Source organism: Crassostrea angulata, chromosome 4 (genome assembly GCF_025612915.1).
Source record: "Crassostrea angulata isolate pt1a10 chromosome 4, ASM2561291v2, whole genome shotgun sequence".
In the NCBI taxonomy this organism is placed as follows: domain Eukaryota; kingdom Metazoa; phylum Mollusca; class Bivalvia; order Ostreida; family Ostreidae; genus Magallana; species Magallana angulata.
The window spans coordinates 5,867,213-5,889,886 of NC_069114.1; the positions used below are offsets into that span (position 1 = coordinate 5,867,213).

General features: G+C 33.3%; 2 protein-coding genes across 4 annotated transcripts in view; one reads left to right on the forward strand and one right to left on the reverse strand.

Moving 5' to 3' along the window:
• The window catches only part of LOC128180154 (RNA-binding protein FXR1-like), a 25,480-nt gene extending 13,765 nt beyond the window's left edge, over window positions 1-11,715 (reverse strand). The window contains exons 1-11 of one of the 2 annotated variants that reach the window (XM_052848045.1): window positions 11,609-11,715; window positions 11,413-11,511; window positions 7,414-7,466; window positions 5,506-5,602; window positions 4,842-4,996; window positions 4,243-4,308; window positions 3,938-4,031; window positions 1,657-1,773; window positions 1,120-1,287; window positions 752-830; window positions 231-340 (exon numbers count right to left, since the gene is read on the reverse strand). In XM_052848045.1, coding sequence (XP_052704005.1) covers window positions 231-340; window positions 752-830; window positions 1,120-1,287; window positions 1,657-1,773; window positions 3,938-4,031; window positions 4,243-4,308; window positions 4,842-4,996; window positions 5,506-5,602; window positions 7,414-7,466; window positions 11,413-11,463 — 990 coding nt within the window. In that variant the 5' untranslated portion in view covers window positions 11,464-11,511; window positions 11,609-11,715. Of the gene's footprint in view, window positions 1-215; window positions 341-751; window positions 831-1,119; window positions 1,288-1,656; window positions 1,774-3,937; window positions 4,032-4,242; window positions 4,309-4,841; window positions 4,997-5,505; window positions 5,603-7,413; window positions 7,467-11,412; window positions 11,512-11,608 lie in introns of both variants that reach the window. The other variant, XM_052848044.1, reaches the window with a different exon arrangement.
• The window catches only part of LOC128180153 (WD repeat-containing protein 44-like), an 18,690-nt gene continuing 7,714 nt past the window's right edge, over window positions 11,699-22,674 (forward strand). Inside the window, exons 1-10 of one of the 2 annotated variants that reach the window (XM_052848042.1) lie at window positions 11,699-11,871; window positions 12,640-12,676; window positions 13,612-13,676; window positions 14,574-14,649; window positions 15,438-16,007; window positions 17,307-17,450; window positions 18,059-18,571; window positions 19,644-19,780; window positions 21,501-21,587; window positions 21,899-21,972. In XM_052848042.1, the coding sequence (XP_052704002.1) occupies window positions 11,813-11,871; window positions 12,640-12,676; window positions 13,612-13,676; window positions 14,574-14,649; window positions 15,438-16,007; window positions 17,307-17,450; window positions 18,059-18,571; window positions 19,644-19,780; window positions 21,501-21,587; window positions 21,899-21,972 (1,762 nt within the window). In that variant the 5' untranslated portion in view covers window positions 11,699-11,812. The remainder of the gene's footprint in view (window positions 11,872-12,639; window positions 12,677-13,611; window positions 13,677-14,573; window positions 14,650-15,437; window positions 16,008-17,306; window positions 17,451-18,058; window positions 18,572-19,643; window positions 19,781-21,500; window positions 21,588-21,898; window positions 21,973-22,674) is intronic. The other variant, XM_052848043.1, reaches the window with a different exon arrangement.

Sequence of the window (22,674 nt, forward strand, 5' to 3'; positions counted from 1 at the left end):
TTGGTAAGACCAATGTTTCAAACAGTAATTATCCTAACAAATAAATTTCATAACCCTTGCCTGATGAAACATTATTCTTAAAATCAAATCCTACCCCTGAATCAAGCTTATGCCTTACCAACTGAAAAAGTTATGAGGTCAGAGATAACTTGGGTATTGTGCAGCTGTGATTGGTTGTTAAGTTTGATTGACATGTATCTTACTCCGCCTCTTACCAGTGACGCCATTACCTCCTGCCGAGGCGTCTCGTTTTCGTTATCTCCCTCGATCTTGACTCGCACGACTCCAGACTTGTCTACGATGTCCTGTATATTGCGACCATTTTTACCAATGACCTTAGCTACAACAGAAAATGATAATCAAGTTGAACATTAATTACAGGTAGACATTCAAACTCAGAGATATACAGATTTACACAGTGTTCCTGTCCTGATGGATGATAATGTTCCATTATCATATCATTATACATGATAGATTAAACAATGTACATTGTTTAATTTTGTATATCCTGACTTATTTACAAAAGGGTTTCAAAAACTATCAAGTTTAAACAAATAACAAACTGCAAAACAGTTTTGTCATATGATAAGACTACATAATTTTTTGAAAATCATATCAATCCATTTTATGCAAGTTTTTTGTGACACAGGCAAACCACTTTAAACAATATGAACTTTTTTTTAAGCCAATCATATAGCACATTACAGATTTGTTTGGGGCATTCCGCAAACTCCCAAGCCAAGTTACGTACCTACAAGTTCCCTCGGCACCTGAAAGGTTTCCTCCACGTACTCTAACAGGGCTCTGGCTTTCTTCACGGCTTCCTGAGACTACAATACAGATTACAAGAACTACATGTAGTTGCACCGATATACTATGAAATGAAACCAAGTTATTCTGACGAAGAATAAAATGAAACAATTAATTTACAGCAAAGTTTACTTTACATACATGTATGAGAGAGAAAAAGAAATAGAAAGAAAATCAGAAAGCAGATACTTTATATCAAAATAGAACCCAATAAATAACATTCCAGGGGGGAGGGGGGGGAAAGAGAACAAAAGATGATAAATTTCAGTTTCCAAGACACGGAATGACCTTGACCCTTCTATGACTGACCTCTCCATGAACTTTAAAAGTACATGTGTCCTCCTCCAGCTCTATGTTGGTGATGCCCTGTACGTGCCTGGCCTGCTGAATGTTAGCACCGTGGGTTCCGATGGCCAGGCCCATCAAGTCGTCCCGCACTCGGAACTCTTCTGTGTACCCTGAACGTATCTTGGTACTCTGGGGAGGTAAATTTCATCAAGTCATTTCATGACCAGTAAAGTTGCCTAATTCAGTAACTTGATATGTTACACAATGCATCATGTCATTGTTGTAGAAGCGAAAATTCAAACCAAAACAATATTTACCTGCATTGTCTAAGTCCAAAATTATTATATCTTATGGTTTACAATTTTTTTTCTCCAAAACATGCATTGGATGGTCCGAAAATAAAAATAAAAATAATTTTTGAAAATGTACTCACTTCCATATCAAATAGTAAGTAATGATTTGTTTTTATTGACACTGATTACCTTTTACATATTAAAGAGAATATACTTGGGCTTGGTGGTGATATTTCAGTACATCTATATACACAACAACCATTACCTGTAACCTCTGAACGGCTTCCTCTGTCCTCTTCTTCAGCATCAGTTTTTGACGGACATTTCTGAGGTGCATGTCTGCTAACATGGAGGCTCTCTTTATCACAGACTCGCTCAAAGACTACAAACACAGCAGACAGAGAATCAGTCTAATAACTTGAGTCAAGTTAATGCACAAAGTAGTTAATGAGGTGTGACCACCCTAATCATGTTTAGATAACAATTGAAATAGCCCCAAGAAGGATCTATTAAATCAGAACAATTATAAGCTCCAAACACAATTCATTGATTTCATTCAAATCATGAAGCAAGGTTCCCTCAAAGTTCTTTGGCTATTGCCGATGATATGATATATAAAATTTTAATCTCATTCCTATTGTTGAAAAATTATCAATAACAACAGAATGATTATGATGTTAATGGTGCAAGATTTCATACAAAGTCGTTAACTTCCAAGAAAAAACCTTTGTTTTCATAATTTAAATGACAGAGCTCTCTTAATAATTGCTTAATATGATTTAAATAAGCAGTAGAAATGATAAAATGTTATCTTATTAAGATTGAAATATAAAGTCTGAAATGTTCATATCATTCATATAATGAAAATACATTTTTAATAAAACCAAATTAACTTGAAGAGTTTATATGATATGTTCTGAAGAGGTACTATGCACATTTTAATGAATTTTTTTTTAAAGTAATCAATTATTAATCGACATGTTATAAAGTAATCACCGTAATGTCGCGTGTATAACACACACTTTTTTTCAGCCAAAATTTGATCAAAAGTGGGGGTTGCGTGTTGTACATAGGACAAAAATTTTACCCCATTTTTCAAGCCGTGATTCTTGATACCACGGGAGTAGTGACTGCCGATATAGCGTGTTATGCAAATTCAATGAGTGTATACTAAATTTACTGCATCAAAAATACCTTGTTCTTAGGTTTTTTTCCATATATTGAAATATTTATCCTCTCTTACCACTATTTCTTGCATCAAACAAGTTTAAATATCGCCAGTGTATTCGCCATTACGTAAGCAGCCACCTGTTGACTCGGCGCGTGGTCAATGTTTGTTTAACAATTTCTGGTGTCAGAAGCATGCTTCTATCTCGTGTCGGACTTCACTGGGTGTTTTCAAGTGCATGTAGATAAGCCAATTATTCTGATTTTATTAAACTTAATTACTTTGTGTCCAGTTATGCAGTTAAATGTTATTGCTTTACATAGACACTGCTAAAATTACATCGATCATTTGTATGACTTGATAATGCGATATACGACATACATACATTTCTTCACAATGTTTATTTAAACAACAATCAAAGGGGTTGACAATATTTAATCAATTAAATCATTTCTTTTGAAGTTTTTTTGGTTTATATCTGCAAACATTATTACTTTTAAGCACTAAGCTCGGTTGCCGTTCTTCTCTACGTATGATGATCCTCTACTTCAGAAACTCTTTACGAAGTCTCAAATGATATTTGATACCGCCCAGGTAAATCATGCCATTCTTTTTAAGTAAAATTGTAAGAACTTTGACCCTAATATCACTTAGGCCATGTTCCGATCACGAAATTACACTAATTACGCTTGGGTTATAAAATTATCATTAAACATCGATAGTTTTGGGGGAAATGGCGGCCGTTGATTTCGCTATGTTTTGGGTGTGTGTTTTTTGTTCAACTTTGGGGGTGCATATTATACACGAGTGCGTATTATACACGAGACATTACGGCAATTATAATGGATTACTGGACAAAAACGAGTGTAATCGATTAATTATCGATTACACAAAATTGCCTTATGTAAACGATTATTAATCGATTACATTTTTGAGTAATCAAGCCCATGCCTGAACTTGACTTGTTGAAAGACTAAAAACAAAGCAGACAGAGAATCAGTCTCTACACAAACATATACCCTAAACTGTTAAATAAGCAGCTTATGATGAGCAACTCTTGAAATTAAGCTCCTTATATTAGAATACAGATTCTACATGAAGTTATCATACACTTGATTATAAGCCGGTTACATGCAGATTCTGAGAAAATGACATGCAATGTTTTTATAATGATAGATTTTCTCTTTTGTTGTTCTTAAGGCACTAAGGTTTTTGGCAATAAAGCTTTTCAGCTTCAACTTTTGAAACAAATATTAAGACTAAACTTTATATCTATAATCAAATCAAACATTGTGATTGTAATTAAATCCTGTGAGAATTTTAACTTTTACCACGCTGTTTTGAACTTTCACTAAGATATGAAATGCAGGCGTCATACCAAGACATTGAGTGTTCCCTCCTGGTGATCAAAGCACACACATCCCCCTCCTATATGTTTCTTAAATTCAGCGTGTTCATGCTCATCCTGGCACCTAAAACACAAAGTCCAAGGTGTTAATGCAAATACATGTATCTCCAAACTATTTTTCAATTAAAGTTTAAACTTCTTATCTTCTAAATTTCTTTTCTTCTAAATTTCAAACATGACTTCTAATAGTTTTTCAGATCTTTACTCTCCACATCCTCACAACACCTAACACCCTGATTAAACTTGACTGACTACCCAGCTATTTGTATACTCACACTTCTCGTAGGTCTACAGGTACTTCTATAGAGAACTTATGAAATGTGTTCTTGTCTATGGGTGGGCTGAAATGAGGGAAAAACATGAACTACTAAGGCATTCAATTTATCAAATATATCTTCATTTCATAAAAATAATTCAATGTTCGAACAAGCACCCTGAACTTAAAGACTGAGCTTTTTTAACTTTCAGTTAACAAGTCTGAGTTCTTGAGGGAGACAATATGTACTTGATCGTCATAGACTTACTTTGAGTTGTAGACTTACTTTGAGTTGACAGGTCTGACCCTCTCTAAGAGGACTATGTGTACTTTGAGTTGTAGACTTACTTTGAGTCGTAGACTTACTTTGAGTTGTAGACTTACTTTGAGTTGACAGGTCTGACCCTCTCTAGGAGGACTATGTCTGTGTACTTTGAGTTGTAGACTTACTTTGAGTTGACAGGTCTGACCCTCTCTAGGGGGACTATGTCTGTGTACTTTGAGTTGTAGACTTACTTTGAGTCGTAGACTTACTTTGAGTTGTAGACTTACTTTGAGTTGACAGGTCTGACCCTCTCTAGGGGGACTATGTCTGTGTACTTTGAGTTGTAGACTTACTTTGAGTTGACAGGTCTGACCCTCTCTAGGGGGACTATGTCTGTGTACTTTGAGTCGTAGCCACTGTATTCTATCACTGCAAACTCGCCCTTCAGCATCTTCAGCAATGCCGGCCACCAGCCCATCTGTTCCTTCTCGTTGGAGCTTGTGAACACCTACAATGTTCAGAAAAAGTAATGTACGCTTTAAAAAAAATTTATGTACAATTTTTAGAGAAAGACCAATTTAGATATGGTTAAATATTAAGCTTATAAAATATCATTGCTTAGCAATTTCACTATACATTGATACCAAGCCTAAAGTAAAAAATTTTCATAAAGCTTTTAGTCAAATTAGTGTCATCAAAATAAAATCACCACGACACAATTATGGGTTCTACAATACTTCAATGCACCCATCCTATAAGAAAATTTTCACTTGATGACCTTTTGCCTTATATTCAGGAATAAATCATATCAAATATTTTATGCAGATCATCCTGGCTCAAAATTCTGAATGGAGGTTAATTTTAGCAAGTTGATAAAAATACAAGGTATTATTCCTGTGAGAAATGCTTCTCAATAATAAGTTAGTAGGTTAGCCAGTGCTCAGGTGAATATTTGACCATTATTTCCTTTTGATGTTATTGGTGTAAACTGACCCCCTCATGGTTATTTCCACAAACCTCAACGTTTTCGCCATCCCTGTAATCACGGTGTTTGCCCTGGTCGGGGAGTGGGAGGCGCGCGTTAGTAAACTTGACACGCTGCTCTGGTTGCCAGCTGTAATACAATGTAATCAATATGTAATCTTAAAACAAAAAACATGTAATGCATAAATTGTAACCATGTAAACATTAATCAGGACTCAATAGCCTAATTTAATGCCCTGCATGTATCCAACATGAAATCAACTTGATAGATCATAACACAATAGCTTGATGTAATATATAACATTTACCAATGCATTATTGTAATCTTCACTAATAACATGTAATACTTGACATGTACCTATGTAATCAATATGTAATGTAATGCAATTTTAACACAAGAGTTTCATGTAAACACAACATGTTGCTATGCAATCAATATAATTATTATAATTATGTGAACAGAGTTTTCTTAATAACTCATCAAAACTATAAAAGTTTTAAGAATTCACAAATCAATTGGCCACAGTATTTCCTATGGTGGCATGTACTTTCAATTACTATGTACTTATTTCATATACATCTCCCTGTCCATACTTGGTGCATCAAATACAACTAAATTGTGTACCCTACATTTTCTTATCATTTTCCCATGAGAGTTTTCTTTTTGTATGAAATGATTGCTCTAATTTGTATCCTCCTAATACTGATAGGGACAAACCAATAACATATTGTGGTTTGTCATATACCACAGTGTACAAGTCCGGCTAATTGTCTAACGCCCTCACTGACTACGACTGACTCGGTTCTTGAGATGACAGTCAGGGCTGCATTTTACAAAAGAACTTGCAACAAAGTTGTAAATATTTACAGTCTCATAAAATGATGTTTTAAGAACAAAAATGACATAAAACCATTGTTTACAAATATTTCAATTTCCCATCCATAAGAATAAATCATTGATTAGTCGGTGATTAATAAGCATTCACAAACTTGTCGTAAGTCCTAAGTTCTTTTGTAAAACGCAGCCCAGGTATTTTAGCATTATTTACTCCATCTCTACAATACTCGTACAAACTCTGCATTCCTCCCCCCCCCCCCCCCCCTTGATTGTATCTATCTACAGATAAGTACAACACCAATAAAATCCCTATAAACAACACTGTCAGTCTCCCTCCCTCAGTATCCTCATACTGATAAAGAGCCTCCCGAATATCTGATCCTAATTAGATAATTACCCAAAGAATCAACCTTCCATGGTTTGACATCATCCGTACGGTTTGTGCATAACCAACTTTGAGGTTTTACACATAGGATAACAATGTTTTTCTCCTAAGAAAATCCTTAACTTTGCTTCTTTTCCAAACATAAATACCCCTAGACTGGCCTAAATTATGTATTTCCTAGATATACAAGAGGTGGCTCTTTTGACCTTCAGCCTATTATCCTAAACACTCTCATTCCTGTCCATAAGATGGCTAACTTGTTTATGATATATGAATCTTTCTTTAACTGCTCGTGTGTATTGTCATACCATACAAAAGAACAGTGGACCCTCTACCCCATGAATGATAGAACACCATTCCCTTTTTAGAATGATAAAAGTGCATGCTCATTAAGCTATTTCATGATATATACTGACTGCTTAATGAATATAGTAGTATAATAGCATTACATAATTCACTTTTATATATAAGAAGTGTCCCTATGATGTAACATGTGTATCAATGTGTTTGTGGAATGCACACGTTTGCACTTTAGCCAAGAGGGGTGACAAGATTGAGAGTATACACATATATCTACATCACTCTGATCACCCCAGACTTTTACAGCCCCCCCCCCTTTTTCTCCCACAGGAATTCCCCCCAAACAGACAGATGCACTCTGGCTGGACGGCCTCCAGTGCATTTCCTGAATTTTACCATCAGACAAACAGTGACTCACTCGTTTTCAAAGGAGACCAGGATTTCATCTTCATGTACATTCTTCACAAATGCCTGAAAGAAAAAAAATAACATGTTATAGATACAGACATTGGGGTTAAGGAAGCTGTAAATATATCAACATTCCTATTTCTCTATATATATAAACTTTTAAAATAGCTCACTAAAACCTTGGTGAAACACATCAAATGAAGATTTAATTAGAAAGGGAAAATGTGCATTGTAAATGTTTCAACATTTCATTTTGGAGCCCCCTCTCCCTCCAAAAAAAAAAAAAAAATAAGGGAAAAAGAATAGAAATGGATGAGGGTCTCATTATTTTTTGCCTCCGAGCAGAAACTGTAGAAGCATGGTGAACTGGTGATGTGTTTGCCAAGAGGCTTATATCTATGAGTTGATAGTGATTTTCTGTTTATATACAGATCATTTAGAGATATTCAGGACACTCTTAACTTCTGGTGCTATTTATAGATCTCCCCAGCTGATGATTCTGACTCGGCAGAATTTCTCTTACCTCTCATTAATCACTGCCATCATCTTGTGTAAGCCACAGATTCACTTGATGAAGAATACACAATTACTGTTTCTTGCTAAGCAGATCAATCAGTGTTTTGTTGAACATGTATAAAACAGTAGTTTCTGGACTATATACGACCTCAGATTTCATTCCTCCCCCTCTCCTCTCTCTCTCTCTCTCTCTCTCTCTCTCTCTCTTGTGTAGAAACAACCCCTGCTCCAATTATTTGACCTGACAAATTCAAATTTACTTAGCTTATATGCTTCGTGTTTTAAGAGACACTACTGTTCACTCAGAACAGTCAATATATCATAAACAAAGTTTTTTAGTAATATTGTTACCCTGAAGCGAAATAATTAATGTCTCCTTAGTTTGATCTTAAAATGCTTCTGAATCAGATAAATTCATCATCTTATCTAGAATTACTGAAATACACCTATCCATCCACCCACCAACCAAATCAAAAAAAGATTAATTCAACTTTCTGGTAATCAAGAAATTAATGCCTGTGAGAGAAAAGCAGTATATTGTGTTAAAGTTTCATTTTATCTGCATGCATAAAACAAGCGCATGCATTCTCGCGAGCACATGCAACATGTAGGTGTACCTTAAAAATTGGATATCTTGATTCCACCACGATGTTTACTTAAAACATTTCATTATTCCATTATCTTGATTCTTCCATACACAGCATCACATTTCATGAGAACTTAATCATCAACTAATATCAGAGTTCCCACTCTTAAAACACAATTGCATTTTTCATTCCCTCCCTGATGGATGCAAAATCTCCTCGTAATATCAACACACAAACTTGCAAATATTAAAATCTCAGACTGGTATCAAATTTTCCACACCTACCCTAGATCTAGCCACCTGACCGTACTTTTTATTATTTTTATCACTACCAGGTACTTCTATGGTAATTTTCTTTTTTCAAATTACACATTAATTTACCCCATAAATGAAATACAAGTCCAATACATTAAGAAAACAAAGACTAACCCAACACATTCCTTTATACAAGTTGGGACCAATTGCCTAAATGGCATATAATAGCCCGTTCAGGATTTTATAGCCCAAATTTTAAGTGCAAAAAATAAAAAGAATTGATTTGTTAATTTTTGATATGAATCCGCATTATCAAATGCAACAACTTTTGGTTAACAAGTTTTCCTATATGTCTATATATATATAGTTTGATCCCCAAGAAGGTTTGGATATACCGAGGGATCAATCTCTGTAATAGTATGTTTACCAAAAAAGTTGTTTACCAAACGTTGTAACATTTCATCTATTCTAATGCTGATTTACCAAAATTTTAGCAAAATAAAAACTTTCTATTTTTTGCACTTCAAATTTATATTCCATTTGGGATATTATTTCCCAAGCAGGCTATTATAGCCCACTTGGGAGATTGGTCCCAATCTGCTATAGTTATACAAATAGGAAATCACTTGTTTAAGGCAAAAATTAGCAACCTCTTAATCCCTTGTTAGCAAGCTCAATTCCAACAGCTAAATTCCTGTAGATTTCAGTCAGACACTTAAGACATCTAACAGATGATAAACACTGCAGAATTTAGATTATCTACCATCACACTGAAAAAGTATTTTTCTCTTTGAAAATTCTTATCTTTCTTGAAGTGATAAGGTCTTGAGCAGATATCCACAATATATTCAAATTTATATCTTCTTGTTAATAAACTATATGGAAACAATCTGTCACTAATTGATAAATAAATAGATTGGAGTTTTCTGATCTAAAAGTTATTTCATTCTTACTGATCAAACATCACAAGGTCATAGGCAAAGTTTTGAATTTAAGCCGTGACTTCTGGCCAATTTTACATGAAAAATTAACTTTTTGCACTCTTTGTGTAGAGCTTACATACTTGCAGCATATGTTAAAAATTTGCTTAAGTGTTCTATTAGAACAACTTTGCTACACTTCAGTAATTCATTTTTTCTAATTTTCCTCTGTTAATAACTGAATTATCACTGTTGTTCTAAAGATTTTTTTTCCCTGTTGTATAAAAATGTAATGAAGCTCTCGATCAGTATTCTTAGATGACATATTTTTAAAAAACAAAGATTTTTGCTGATATTCAATCATCCTGAATCGCAAAAGCTGTATGTCAGATCAATACATTATTTTTACTTTAAAGAAAGGGTGGACTAGTTCACGACAAAAAAATTGATATTCAGTGAAATATATAGTTTCAAGATAACCAACATTACTGGGATATTACCATATATTGTCAAACTTTAGTGTGAATGACCTGAACATGTCTGCAGTCTATTTGAAAGCTTTTTTGACTACACAGGACATTCAGTCCTGTGTAACCAATAAATACACAGGACCGAACCAAATTTTGTCAGACGGAAAAATTTGATTTTGCGATCAGAAATTGAGTGACATTTTCTTGACTGAGTAAATTCTGGTCAGCGATGATTATTATCTGATTAAAATCGAAGTTTAAGTTATTTTTACCAAACTCTCGGTCAATGTTATGTTTGATAAATTAACTTATGAGTAAGTAGTTTAAATAAAGTGTCCCTAGGATTTAGATTAAACAGTGACAGCATGACGCAAAAAAAATAAAAAGAAAGCCTACATTATTGCAGTTTGGATTTACGAAGAAAAGAAAGAAAACTCGCAGCAATAAAAAAGATGGAGGATAAAAGTAAAAATAGTAAAGCTCAAGACTGGACACTGAGACATCGGACATTCCGGTCCGGTGTACAAAATGATGCATTGACCAGAGGCACTGCACATCGGTCAGGTTCGATATCTTTCGCAAAGACTGATGTCTTTCGATTCTTCTGAATAATCTAGTGACTAAAACTATTTCATAAAGTTTACAAATTATGTTTTATAATGGGTCTAGATCAAGAGTTAAATTATCCAGATATCCTTTAAGAAACATGGTCTCTTTTTCACAGGCATCGTTCAGAGCAGACTTGTGTTCGATATTTTGAAGATATAGAGGTTGTTATGAGCAAGTTTATTATCAGATAAAACTGAAACACATCATGATCTCCTTGTGTTTGTGTGCCATGAAGTGTGCATCACAGGAGCACCAAAATGGAACATGTTAAGACTCGATAAACAATGATAAGAAAACCATCTCAGACTCAACACCATGACTCACGCCTTCAACACTCTTGTAATCCCAACTATTTTGTTATAAAACACAGCCATAGATACTTTCGTAACCAAAACAATATAAAATTTCTCAGGAAAATAATTCGACTTGATTTTTTTCTTCAAAATATAACGTATGGATTCAGTGCGAGTGAAACACAACATTATCGACGGCAAGAAACGCACATGTATGAAAATCGGCATGTTTCTAAGAAATTTACTTTCAATATCAAAATCATCATAATCCATAATATGTCTTTAATTAACTCGCCTCTTGCTTCATTGTCTGTTAAATTTTCTTTTCCTGTGTGAAATAAACAATAAATAGTGAAATACCTTGTAATAAGTCCCGTTTGGACCGCAAACTTCGACCATAAGGTCCTCCATGTTGAAAAATATATCTGTTGAATTCTGGGAAATATTTTTTCTGTCGATCATGAGATTTCCATATAAGTTATACAACATTTGACAAGGAATTAAAACAATCCACAATAATTTGATTCGTTCAATAAATATATACTTCAAAATTTACCTCACAACCCAGAGTAAAATCGCATCAGGTTAGAAATTCTCGGATTTTCCAATATATGATAAACAACGAAAACTCTAGAGGACCCTCTAAATCATTGGAAAACTCCCGAGGCTTATTTACTCGAATGGCAGTGGGTTGTTGAGTCAGACAGAAATCCAGCAAAAATGACAATTTTTGGTTTTTCTTGTCGTATCCTGAGTTAGTATGTCGTCGGATAGCGAGCTGGATGAGTTTTATGATGCGGAGGACGCCACACCAAGACCGTAAGTTGTGAAAAGTAGCGTAGATCTTATCGGAAATGTAAATGCATAGTCACTGACTGAAGCAGCAGATGTAAATGGGAGGTTTCCATTTTACATTGGTATTTCTTACAAGTTTATGTGTTCAGTAGTTGTATGAATAGATATATGGCTATGGCTATGATTTACTGATACATAAATCTGTCTTATCTTGTTTTAGCCTGTAAAAATGTTGAAATGACGTTTTTGTGAAATATCTCCCTTATAAGTACATTTCTTTAAACTGTTTGATAGCCTATATTTCAATATTCCTCTTGACTATTTTTTGTTTAATAATTTTGATAAATCAGATTCTATTGGCCTCTATTAATCTGGTTAAATTCAAACTTTTTATAGAACTGTACTTTACGCCGAAACCATGCAGGACCTTGTTTAAAGCTGACGTTACCATGCAATCATAATCTTAGTCAGAGCTAGGCTATTCTACTCCCCAGTCAGCTTGTATGAGCACTCTTTTTGATTAAATTGTTTGTAATTATTAAAAAAAAACCCAGCCAGGCTACGTAGCTGTAAAGAGCAGTATAAAATAAGAAAGTGCATTTTTAGTGCAGTTCAGTGCAGTTCATTGGATAGTGTGGCAGAAAGAATTTGTTTTAAAATTTATATGTTTATTTTTATTTGAATCAATATCCACTGACATACCAATAATCACTGTATTTGGGAACTGAGTTTTTGTCTGAAAAATGAGGAGATTTTTATCAACTGTTAAATTATGTTATATGATTGTTTCAGGATACTCAAGAATATCCCTCCTTCCAAAGATACACAGGTTAGTAAAAATAAGTCTAATATGAACATCTAGTGAATTGTATACTACAGTCTTAGAATATATGTTCAAGTGGACACATAAGTGGTAAGACAGTTCCTATGGATTACAGCTAGTTTGTGAAAGGTCTAAGTGCAATGTATGCATGGGGTTCCTCTTGTTTGACCAAGAGACCTATAGGGCCATAAAAGTTAGACATGCAAGCTCATTCAGTCCCAGTCTTTCTTTTTTATAATTTGAATGTTTCAAAGTATTATAGTTTTGCAGCAGGTCATACAATTTGAGTGTTGTGATGAAGCTGTACAAAAATTCATTATGTCTGATTTAAGTCTATTGATAGACAAGGATTAGTCTAGGGGTGTATTCGTTCCTACCTCCAGAACTGGTCCAAGATATCTTCAGTATCTACCTGCAATTTGGAAAATAGACAATGAAGTAGATCTACCGGAGATCTCCATACTGCAAACGAGCAAATTAGATATTCTTCTGAAGAGAATCATTCTCAATCTGAAATTGAAATCTAGAGTGGCTAAAAAAAATCTACATGTGTACATTATTAATTTGATCTTGAAGATGAACCAATTTCATACATTTTTCATGTTTATTAGTTTGAAGTCCTTTCATTTGAACTTTTTGCTGTTAAAGATTATGAAAAATTATTTTGAGAAGGTGTATGTTTTAAGTACAAAAATGAATATACTGTGATATGTCACATACATTGTACGGTAACAATGATTATTCATCACATGTTTCAGTTGGGTTACAAAATTGAAGAAACACGAAGTGAATGCCCAGTAATCCTTATATCTATAGCACAATTTTATTCCACATATCAAAGAGACAGAACATGATAATTGTTAAATCAAAGTACACATATAATTGTTATCTTTTTCAGTATTACCTAGGCTACTTTAATTTGTAATCTCTTTAATTTCCAGCTAAGAAACAGTTTGGAGGAACAAGAGCGGAAGCTGATAGAGTTCAAAAGGAAACAAGAAGAGAAGTAAAAACATAATTTATATTAACAATGAAATATTTGTTTCATATCATTTTAAAAGCAGATTGTGAAATTATTTTCCATAAAGCTACGAAGGAGACATACACTAACTTGATTTATTTTACAACAACATGAACAATTAATAAACAAGTTCTACAACTTATACGAGAACCATTTTAACAAGGCCTTGGACTTTCGGTATGATATAAATATCTTTTTCTTCTGTCAAAACAAGTTAAAAATAACGCTGGTTTCAAGTGAAATATATATATGCACACAGATTGCGTAATCTTAACTCAAAAGCCAGACAAATCTTGTTGATTTCAAAGAGCCATGGCTGAGTGGCCAGCAATGAAATAGACAGGCCTACATCATATTGCTGTTTGACACAACTACCCTAAGTCCAAGCTCTTGTTAAAATGGTTCTAGTATCGCTCATTGGCACGGATGTTAGCCTGAGGGGGGGGGGGGGGTCAATGATGTACATACACTGTATTTGTATGGGGAAACTTTTGTGAAATTTTTGATGACTTGCAGCATGTAAACAAGCACTGTTAATTTTACATTACTGGCCAATTGTCCATAGACTGATCAAATCCAAACTTGTACATTAGCCTGTAAACAGAAATCATTTCACTGGTTCTAGATTAAAAAAAAATTAAAGTTTTGTAAAACAGTGTTTTATCTAGGGATATTTTTTGCTTGAAAAGATTTCATTTCAAAAATGCTTTAAAAATTATTTCTATGAAAGCATGTTTAGATTTTTCTTTTAATTGACATTCAAATAAAGTCCGATAATATAATTTCATTTGACCTTGCAAAAGTTTGAATTAAATGAAAAATGTACACTTAATAGCATGAGGAGAACTTTTTTGTAGTTTAGCAAAAAAATAATTTTTTCAGGAGAAGACGAGAAGATGAAGAATTTCAGCGACAATTGTTGGAGTTGGAGGAGAAGAGACTGCTGGAAAAAAGACAGGTAAATAGGTCAAGGTGTGGAAAGTTGAAACATCAAGGCATTGTCACTCACTAGCTGCTAAAGTTGAATTGGGTATTTGGAACTGCACTTGTCAAAATTCCCTAGCCCAGTAACATAAGTTTTGGCAAGCCTTCATGAGCACCCTCTCTTCTAAACATCCCTCAGATGTTGGGTTTGAAGTTGGGTTTGAAGCCAGTGAAACAGAGAAAGATAATATTTTTTAAAAAACTTATTTAGGGGTCCTCCATTGGTCTTCTTCATTCTGTTTTTACACCATTTATGATGGCACAACTCAAAATGAAGGGATGAAATTCTGTATGACACAGCGAAATGATTTGCCTAACTTGTTCCACAGTTAATAGTTACATGTTCATAATTTCTATAGTATAGACCAAGAAGAACTCCTGAACAGGTTTTGAGTGTGAATTCAGCAGAGCTTTCTCTTAGATTATTATATTACATGCACTAGATATTGTTCACTACCATATTTCTATAAAAGCCTGACTTTTTTTCAACTTTAATCAGTTGTAAAAAAATCTAACTTGGTTTAACTGATTTGAATTGATAGAAGTCCCCTACAGGGATGTTCTGGGTATATTTTAATATGAGTAGAGATTTGTTATTAGAGACTACAGGTTCCTTTCAGAATTGGCTGTTACTTATATATATTGTATGGCAGAAATATCAGACATGGAAAAACTCTTACAATTATCTGATTCACTTAGATGTTAGAATATACTGTTGATTGTAAAGGACCAATGCATTTGCCGTTTGTTGTTGTTTTACAGGAAGAAGAAAAGAAATTGAAAGAGGCTGAAAAACGTCGTAGAAAATTGGAGAATATGCGTCAGAAAATCTCGGATGAGAATTTGAGCACAGAAATTGAATCAGATTTGGATGACAATGAATCTGATAGATCAGACAGAAACTACCATTCGGATTCATCCAACGAGGCTGCGGACTCCGCAGTGGATGAACCGGATTCTTACCACCCTTCAGAAGTCAGCAAGAGATTAACCTTCAGTGAAAACATGGACACATCTCACCCAAACAAAGTCAAAATGGAGAAAGACATCCCAGCACTAGATGTGGATGACATTTTATCCGAGTCGGATGACTTTGTGGATAAGTTGTTACAAGACAATCAGGTGTGTAGTGACAGCAATGAACCCGACATTGTACGCAGCACGCGAACTCCGCCAAACACATTGACATCACTTCCTCCCTCTGTGATGGAACAATTAGCGTCCACTTCCCAGAATTCCCACTCACTCTCACTTCCTCCTCCAGCACAAGCCTCACAACCTAGGGCTCCACCTCGCCGTCGGAGAAAAGAAACAGAACAGCCATTCAATGAGGTAATATCTTAATCAGACCTTTATATGTTATATGATATGCAATGAATACATGGAATGAGATGGGATTTTTATCCTATAGGTTGTGTGGGTTTTTTTATTGTTGAGTTTTGGCTAAAGAATTGAAAACATACAACTTGCTAGATAAAAATATATCTCATCACAAACATCGTTTGAAGTTTCTATTACATTTTTAAAAATTACAATTTGTTCAGAAAAAGTCTTCTTTTTTTTTTTATTTATACCACACACATACTATTGCATCATTTTCACTGTGTTGCATAGAATTCATTGTGATGTTATCCCAGTGTCATCTAAAAAACTACACCAAATGTTTAGAAAATCCTCTGATATTATTTGGACAAGAACCTGTAATACTAACAGTTACACAGTAGTCTTCAGTTGCAAATGAAGGTAGTTTTCATACACATCTAATCATTACCTTGCAATGGTGTTATTAACCAGGCAAAACAATTCCATTTCAGTAAATATCAACAATGTTAAACTTGTTGATGCTGTTGTTACATTTCAGTAAATATCAACAATGTTAAACTTGTTGATGCTGTTGTTACATTTCAGTAAACATCAACAATGTTAAACTTGTTGATGCTGTTGTTACATTTACTAGTTGTGATCAAGATATCAAAACCTGATTATATTGTGTCTGATATTAATCATATTTTTTTATTATATAAAACAAAATAGCAAACAAAAGTTATATCAAAGTTACACATGATATCAAAGCATGATATACAATAGAACATCTTTAATGTACATGTTTATCAGTTATATTATGTATATGATATACAATAATGTACATGTATATCAGTTGTATTATGTATATGATATACAATAATGTACATGTATATCAGTTGTATTATGTATATGATATACAATAATGTACATGTATATCAGTTGTATTATGTATATGATATACAATAATGTACATGTATATTAGTTATATTATGTATATGTATTATATTATGGTGTGTATTATATGAAATTTTTATGTTTATAAAGTGCATGAACTCAAACTTACAAATGTTGCAGATGACATCAAGCAAAATATATGATAGCACACACCTGTAATGTATGCCAATCATGTGATGTAAAAGAATGTCTTATGATATGACATATTAAATAATGGATTTTTTCAATTATTATATGTATTAAATCAAATCTGCAATGCGTTATTACAAATATAAAATGTACAATATCAAATCTATTGACTTTGATATCAAATGTATATTAATGAATTATAGCAAACTTTTAATATATGAAACCAACTGTAATTACTTTTAGCTTTCGAGTGCAGCTAGTACCCCTGAGTGGGACAACAGAGATTCAGTGCCCCTCCCCTCCCCCTTTTCTGACAGTGGGCCAGAGGCGGACAGGTTTCTTGACCTGAGGGACTGTTTGGGGGGCAGGCGACACATCAAGATGGAGGTCAGTTCTACAGTGTAAACAGTTCCAATGGTCGGGATTAATTTAAAGCAATATGAGCTGCAATTTGCATGTCAGAAGTTTTGATTGTAAAATTGTAATTTTAAAATAGAAAAAATAAATAAATTAGGACTTATTTTCATTTAATGAAACTTAAAACCCATAAGTGGTATCCTCTTTTGAATTGTATTCAGGTCTTTTTGAATGCTTTTTTAAGGCAAAACTTTTTGTGGCTTCCAATGTTATTGAGAGGTGATACATGTATTTATTGGTCACAACTGTCATACCATTGAGATTGTAGTTTTTTGAGTTTCATCAATTGATTTTCTCAAAAATAAGTTTTAATATGTTGCTCAAAGTATATGAATATCAACAAATTTAAAGAAATGATATTGTAGGATACAAAGTTATATGCTCTAATTCTGACAACAGTCAAAATATGAAAACTTATTATATGAATATGAATAAAGATAAATATTATATTATTTAGAGTTAATATGAAATTTTATAGAAAGAATGCAGATCAAGTTATATGCCGTAAATTCGGATAACACAGAATGTGACATAAAGTATTATGAATATAGATAATTGCAGTAAGATAATTTCTGTAGGATGCAGAGTTACATGCTGTGAATTCTGACCACACTCGCCCACGATCAGCCACAAGTGGAAGATCGAGTTCACTCGGACGGTCTGAGTCACGCTCAAAACCTGGGGCAGGGGGCAGAAACTCAATGAGTGCACCATCTCAGGGCAGGAAAACGGCCTCTCTGGGACGAGCTGACGGCAAGCCGAGCTATCTGGCCAAAAATGAAAGCAAGTCTGCATCTGGTTCATTGGGACAAAGTGAAAGTAAAACTAGTTCTGTTGGGAGAAGTGAAAGTAAAACCCATAAGAATGACGAGGGACAGTATCAAAGTAAGAAATCCTCTAGTCTACCTCGGAAAAGTTCCAATGTTTCCAGGAAGTCTGTGGACAGAGAGAGAAGAAAGTCTGGAGACCGGGATAAGAAGTCTTCCAAGGATTCATCCCGCTGTTCCTCTCCAAACACGGAAGATCCGGAGGGGGAGGTTCCAGTTGCTTCAAGGCCAAGGTCAAACTCTGGAAGAACGTTAACAGATGAGGTAATCCCATCTCAAGTTGTAATTTCAGTATTTCATTCTTTCAAGGGGTAGATATGTATTCTAGTTTTGGTTAATATTCCTCTTATTCTTCATCATTCATATACTGTGCATTCAATTACACACGTACCTGAGAAATTTAAAAATATATGAGTAGACTGTAAAATTTGAGAAATGAAGACAGAATTTTGGTTTGAACATTTGGCATTTAATTCATGGATACAGCATTTCCCATTAGGAAATCCTTCAGCAGGTCTATATAACATTGGTCCTTATTTGGGTTTGGATCATTGCAAAACAATCTTTTAGCAATAGTCTGATTACTGTAATTATCCAGACATTAGATTGGAGTCATATATGGTGAGTTTGATTGAATCTTGTGGCATTCATTTTGCATATTCATCAATATTAATGCATCATGGAGACTAACAGTTTGTGATGAATAAGGAAAATGGTTTGGAGTCCAAATTACAACAAATAAATAAATTTATAAATTTTTTTACACAAATGTTCACTTTTCATAGGACTGTACTTACATTCCACATATTTTTTGCTTGTAAAGTTAGTGGAAAGCTACTGCAGTTATAACACTGTAACACACACAGGGTACTGAAAGGTTAAAATGTTGAGTTTTATTATGATGTCACAAACATTGAATGCTGTAAACTGCAACGTCACAAGCGAAAATCAAAGGTCACACTTGTGGCTGTTACAGTGGCTCTTCCATTTATATGAATTTACCTTTAGAATGTAGAATAAACTTGGATTTTTAATGTATAAATCACATTTGCAGACAACGCAAAAAGTTGAAAAAATGTAGATATAAACATTAAATCATTACAGTATATAGTCTCATAACTGCAGCGGTGTGTGCATACCTCTCATATCTTTTTCAAAAAGTAATGATTCAATGCTTAATGAGTCTATGTTGTTGAAATGCCCCATAGGAAATACTGGAGTGTGTGTTGTTGTTTCTGTAGGATATATTCGAGTTTGTGTTGTTGTTTCTATAGGAAATACTCGAGTCTGTGTTGTTCTTTTTAGGAAATACTCGAGTCTGTGTTGTTCTTTTTAGGAAATACTCGAGTCTGTGTTGGTGCTTAATCTGGATACTGGGGAGAAGGTTCCTCTGAATATTGCTGAGGATAAAATCCCTAAAGGTGTCAACCCCCTCACTCTACACATCATGAAGATCACCCAGGAAATGGAAGGGTAAGAAATAGACTCTCTTTCTCTCTCTCTCTCTCTCTCTCTCTCTCTCTCTCTCTCTCTCTATAACTTGAAACACAATCTACAGACTATTTTGGTAAATGATTTTTAACAAAAGTTTAATACTTTAGATTAGCTGCCAAAATTAAAGTTTATGTAGAAATTGACAGATGACCATTTCAATAATATTTTTCTATAAAATTGTATTAGGTTTTAGGAAGCAACCTGTTACTACTATAATAGATATGTGAATAAAAAAACCTGAATGCAATTTATAGAGTTATTAACATAGTCTTGCATTTTAATTAAACATTATCAGAAGATTAGTGCTTGTAGGAGATTTCCTTTTTAAGTAAACTTTTATAACAGTTTTGCTGAGATTATAATTAACAATTTTTTAGTTTTAGTTTTGTTTTTTATTTTGTTGAATTTTTAGATAGAATTTGTCATATGCCCAATTAATAATCTATAGCCGAATAAATATTACTGTACAATTTTGATATATAAAGAACCCTATATAATAGTGTACATCTCTATAAATGTCTGTGCTTATGTACCTCTTTTGACAAATCCTAAACACCTTGCATGGTTGCCCCCTCAGATTACACAAGTCCGGCTATGGCCTTTTCTGGATACCAAGGCAAGTATGCTAATGTAGTGAGAACCAGTCTATATATTGGGTCACGGTCTTCCTTCACATTTACTCAAAATCATCCAATAAATAGAAAAAATGAGGAAGAAGCAAGGTAGAAATAGAAGTTAAATTGTAGAGATTTATGACTTTAAGCATAAATAAAAGGAAAAAACGTGCTATATTCAATATTCAAGTTGAAATTTCAAACTACTTTATGTATAGTTCTGTAAAGCGCTGATCTTAAATGCATACTTCTATTCCCCCTAAAACATAACCTTTTAAATTTTAGGTACGTTGGCCCTTTAATGGAAGTAGCAGTTTACCCTCTCTGTGATTAATTATTATTTCTTTGAAATTGTGCAGAAGTTATAACTTAGAGTAAGGTTTTTGAAAAATGAATGCTTTAAAATTTGAAATTAGTGTGCAGTTCAAACATGATAGAGAATCTCTGTGGAAAGTGATTAAATGTAGTAACACCCTTCTTGGAATAACATTTAAAGTTGTGTACAAGATGGAGAGATTCTTAGATTGACTTTAATACATTTTGAAATAAGATTATTTGATTCATTCGCCTCATTAATATGTAAAGAAGGATATGCATATATTTCATGTTAGTTACTATTAGAATCATTTTACAATATCTGCTAGAGATTCATAGTTAAAAAAAAAAAGAAACTGCATAGATAGAAATATGTTTCTATATACATATACATGTATATATTGTAATTGACTGAATCAGATTTGATTTTGGAACAGCTTGTGGCTTCAAAGGAAATTTTCTTCTATACATCTAGATCTGATAGTTACATTATTATTTTTCAAAAAGAGATAACTTCACCAAGTTGAAATAACAACTAAAAACTATTAACATCATTTTGAATTAATTTTATCCCTCAAAAGAACTGTTTTTTCATCTTACCTGTATTTAATAACATTATCAGTTTTAGAGTTTGATTTATCCTTTATAAGTTTGTGCATGCACTGTTTTGCATGTAATTTGTTTGTAATCCGTATGTAGTTGAATTTCTCCCCCTATTTTGTGATAATTTTGGGACTTATTTTTGATGGGCTCTGACCTATATTTTGTAGGGAGGGTAAGGAATCGCTGGAGGAGGGAGCCCGCGGAGAGGAAGACAGCAAATCCCTCTCTGAGGAAACGGGGGTCAAAAGGAAAGGGCAAGTAACTCTTTTCTAATGATAACTATTATAGAAAGGGCAAGTAACTCTTACATTAAAATAAATACTATAAATAATAGATTTACTGGGCAGAAAACAATACTGCTTTTGATTCAATGCTTATAAAATAATGTGAACATTTTTAAAATTAAATAAAAAAAATTAGATATGTAATTTTCGCAAAAACTGCATCCAGTTGTTAACCTCGAAAGGTAAACATTTTGAGACATGGGCGTCACCAACTTTTGAAAAATGTACAAGACATTGTAAAGAAGCAGGCTGTAAATATCATTTATTATTCCTTAATTTAGACTAAAACTTAAAAAATTCTTGGAGAAGAAAATGAAGAAAAATGTTGACAAACTGAAAACAGCAGCAGATCAAGGTATGGATTGTAATAACATTACATGCATATTATATATTATAAATGTAATAACATTACATACATGTAATATATCATAAATGTAATAATGTTACATACATGTAATATATCATAAATGTAATAATGTTACATACATTTAATATATCATAAATGTAATAACAGTACATACATGTAATATATCATAAATGTAATAACGTTATATACATGTAATATATTATAAATGTAATAACAATACATACATGTAATATATCATAAATGTAATAACGTTACATACATGTTATATATCATAAATGTAATAACATTACATACATGTAATTTATCATAAATGACATATACATGAACATACTGTAATATTGGTTATTTACGTGTGGGAAAAATTTACACTAGTTAAGCATATTGTTTGACCATAGAAAATGGGTGCTTAACCTCCAGCGTAAGTAACTACTTAAATAGTATTGTAGATTCCTAAATATCCATGAGGAATTGATTCCACTTAGAGTTATGAGGAGTATCCCTTGCAGATTTTAAAATATTGATTCAAATTTTTCTAACAGTTGTGAACTACATGAAATTACATTAAATTTGCTTGTGATTGGCAATGTATGTTTTCATGATTTAATGCAAAATGTCAGGTACTCAGGTAATACAAGGAAGCTACAGTAAATACTGTAAACATATTATATATAGCGTGTACGATATTTGGCG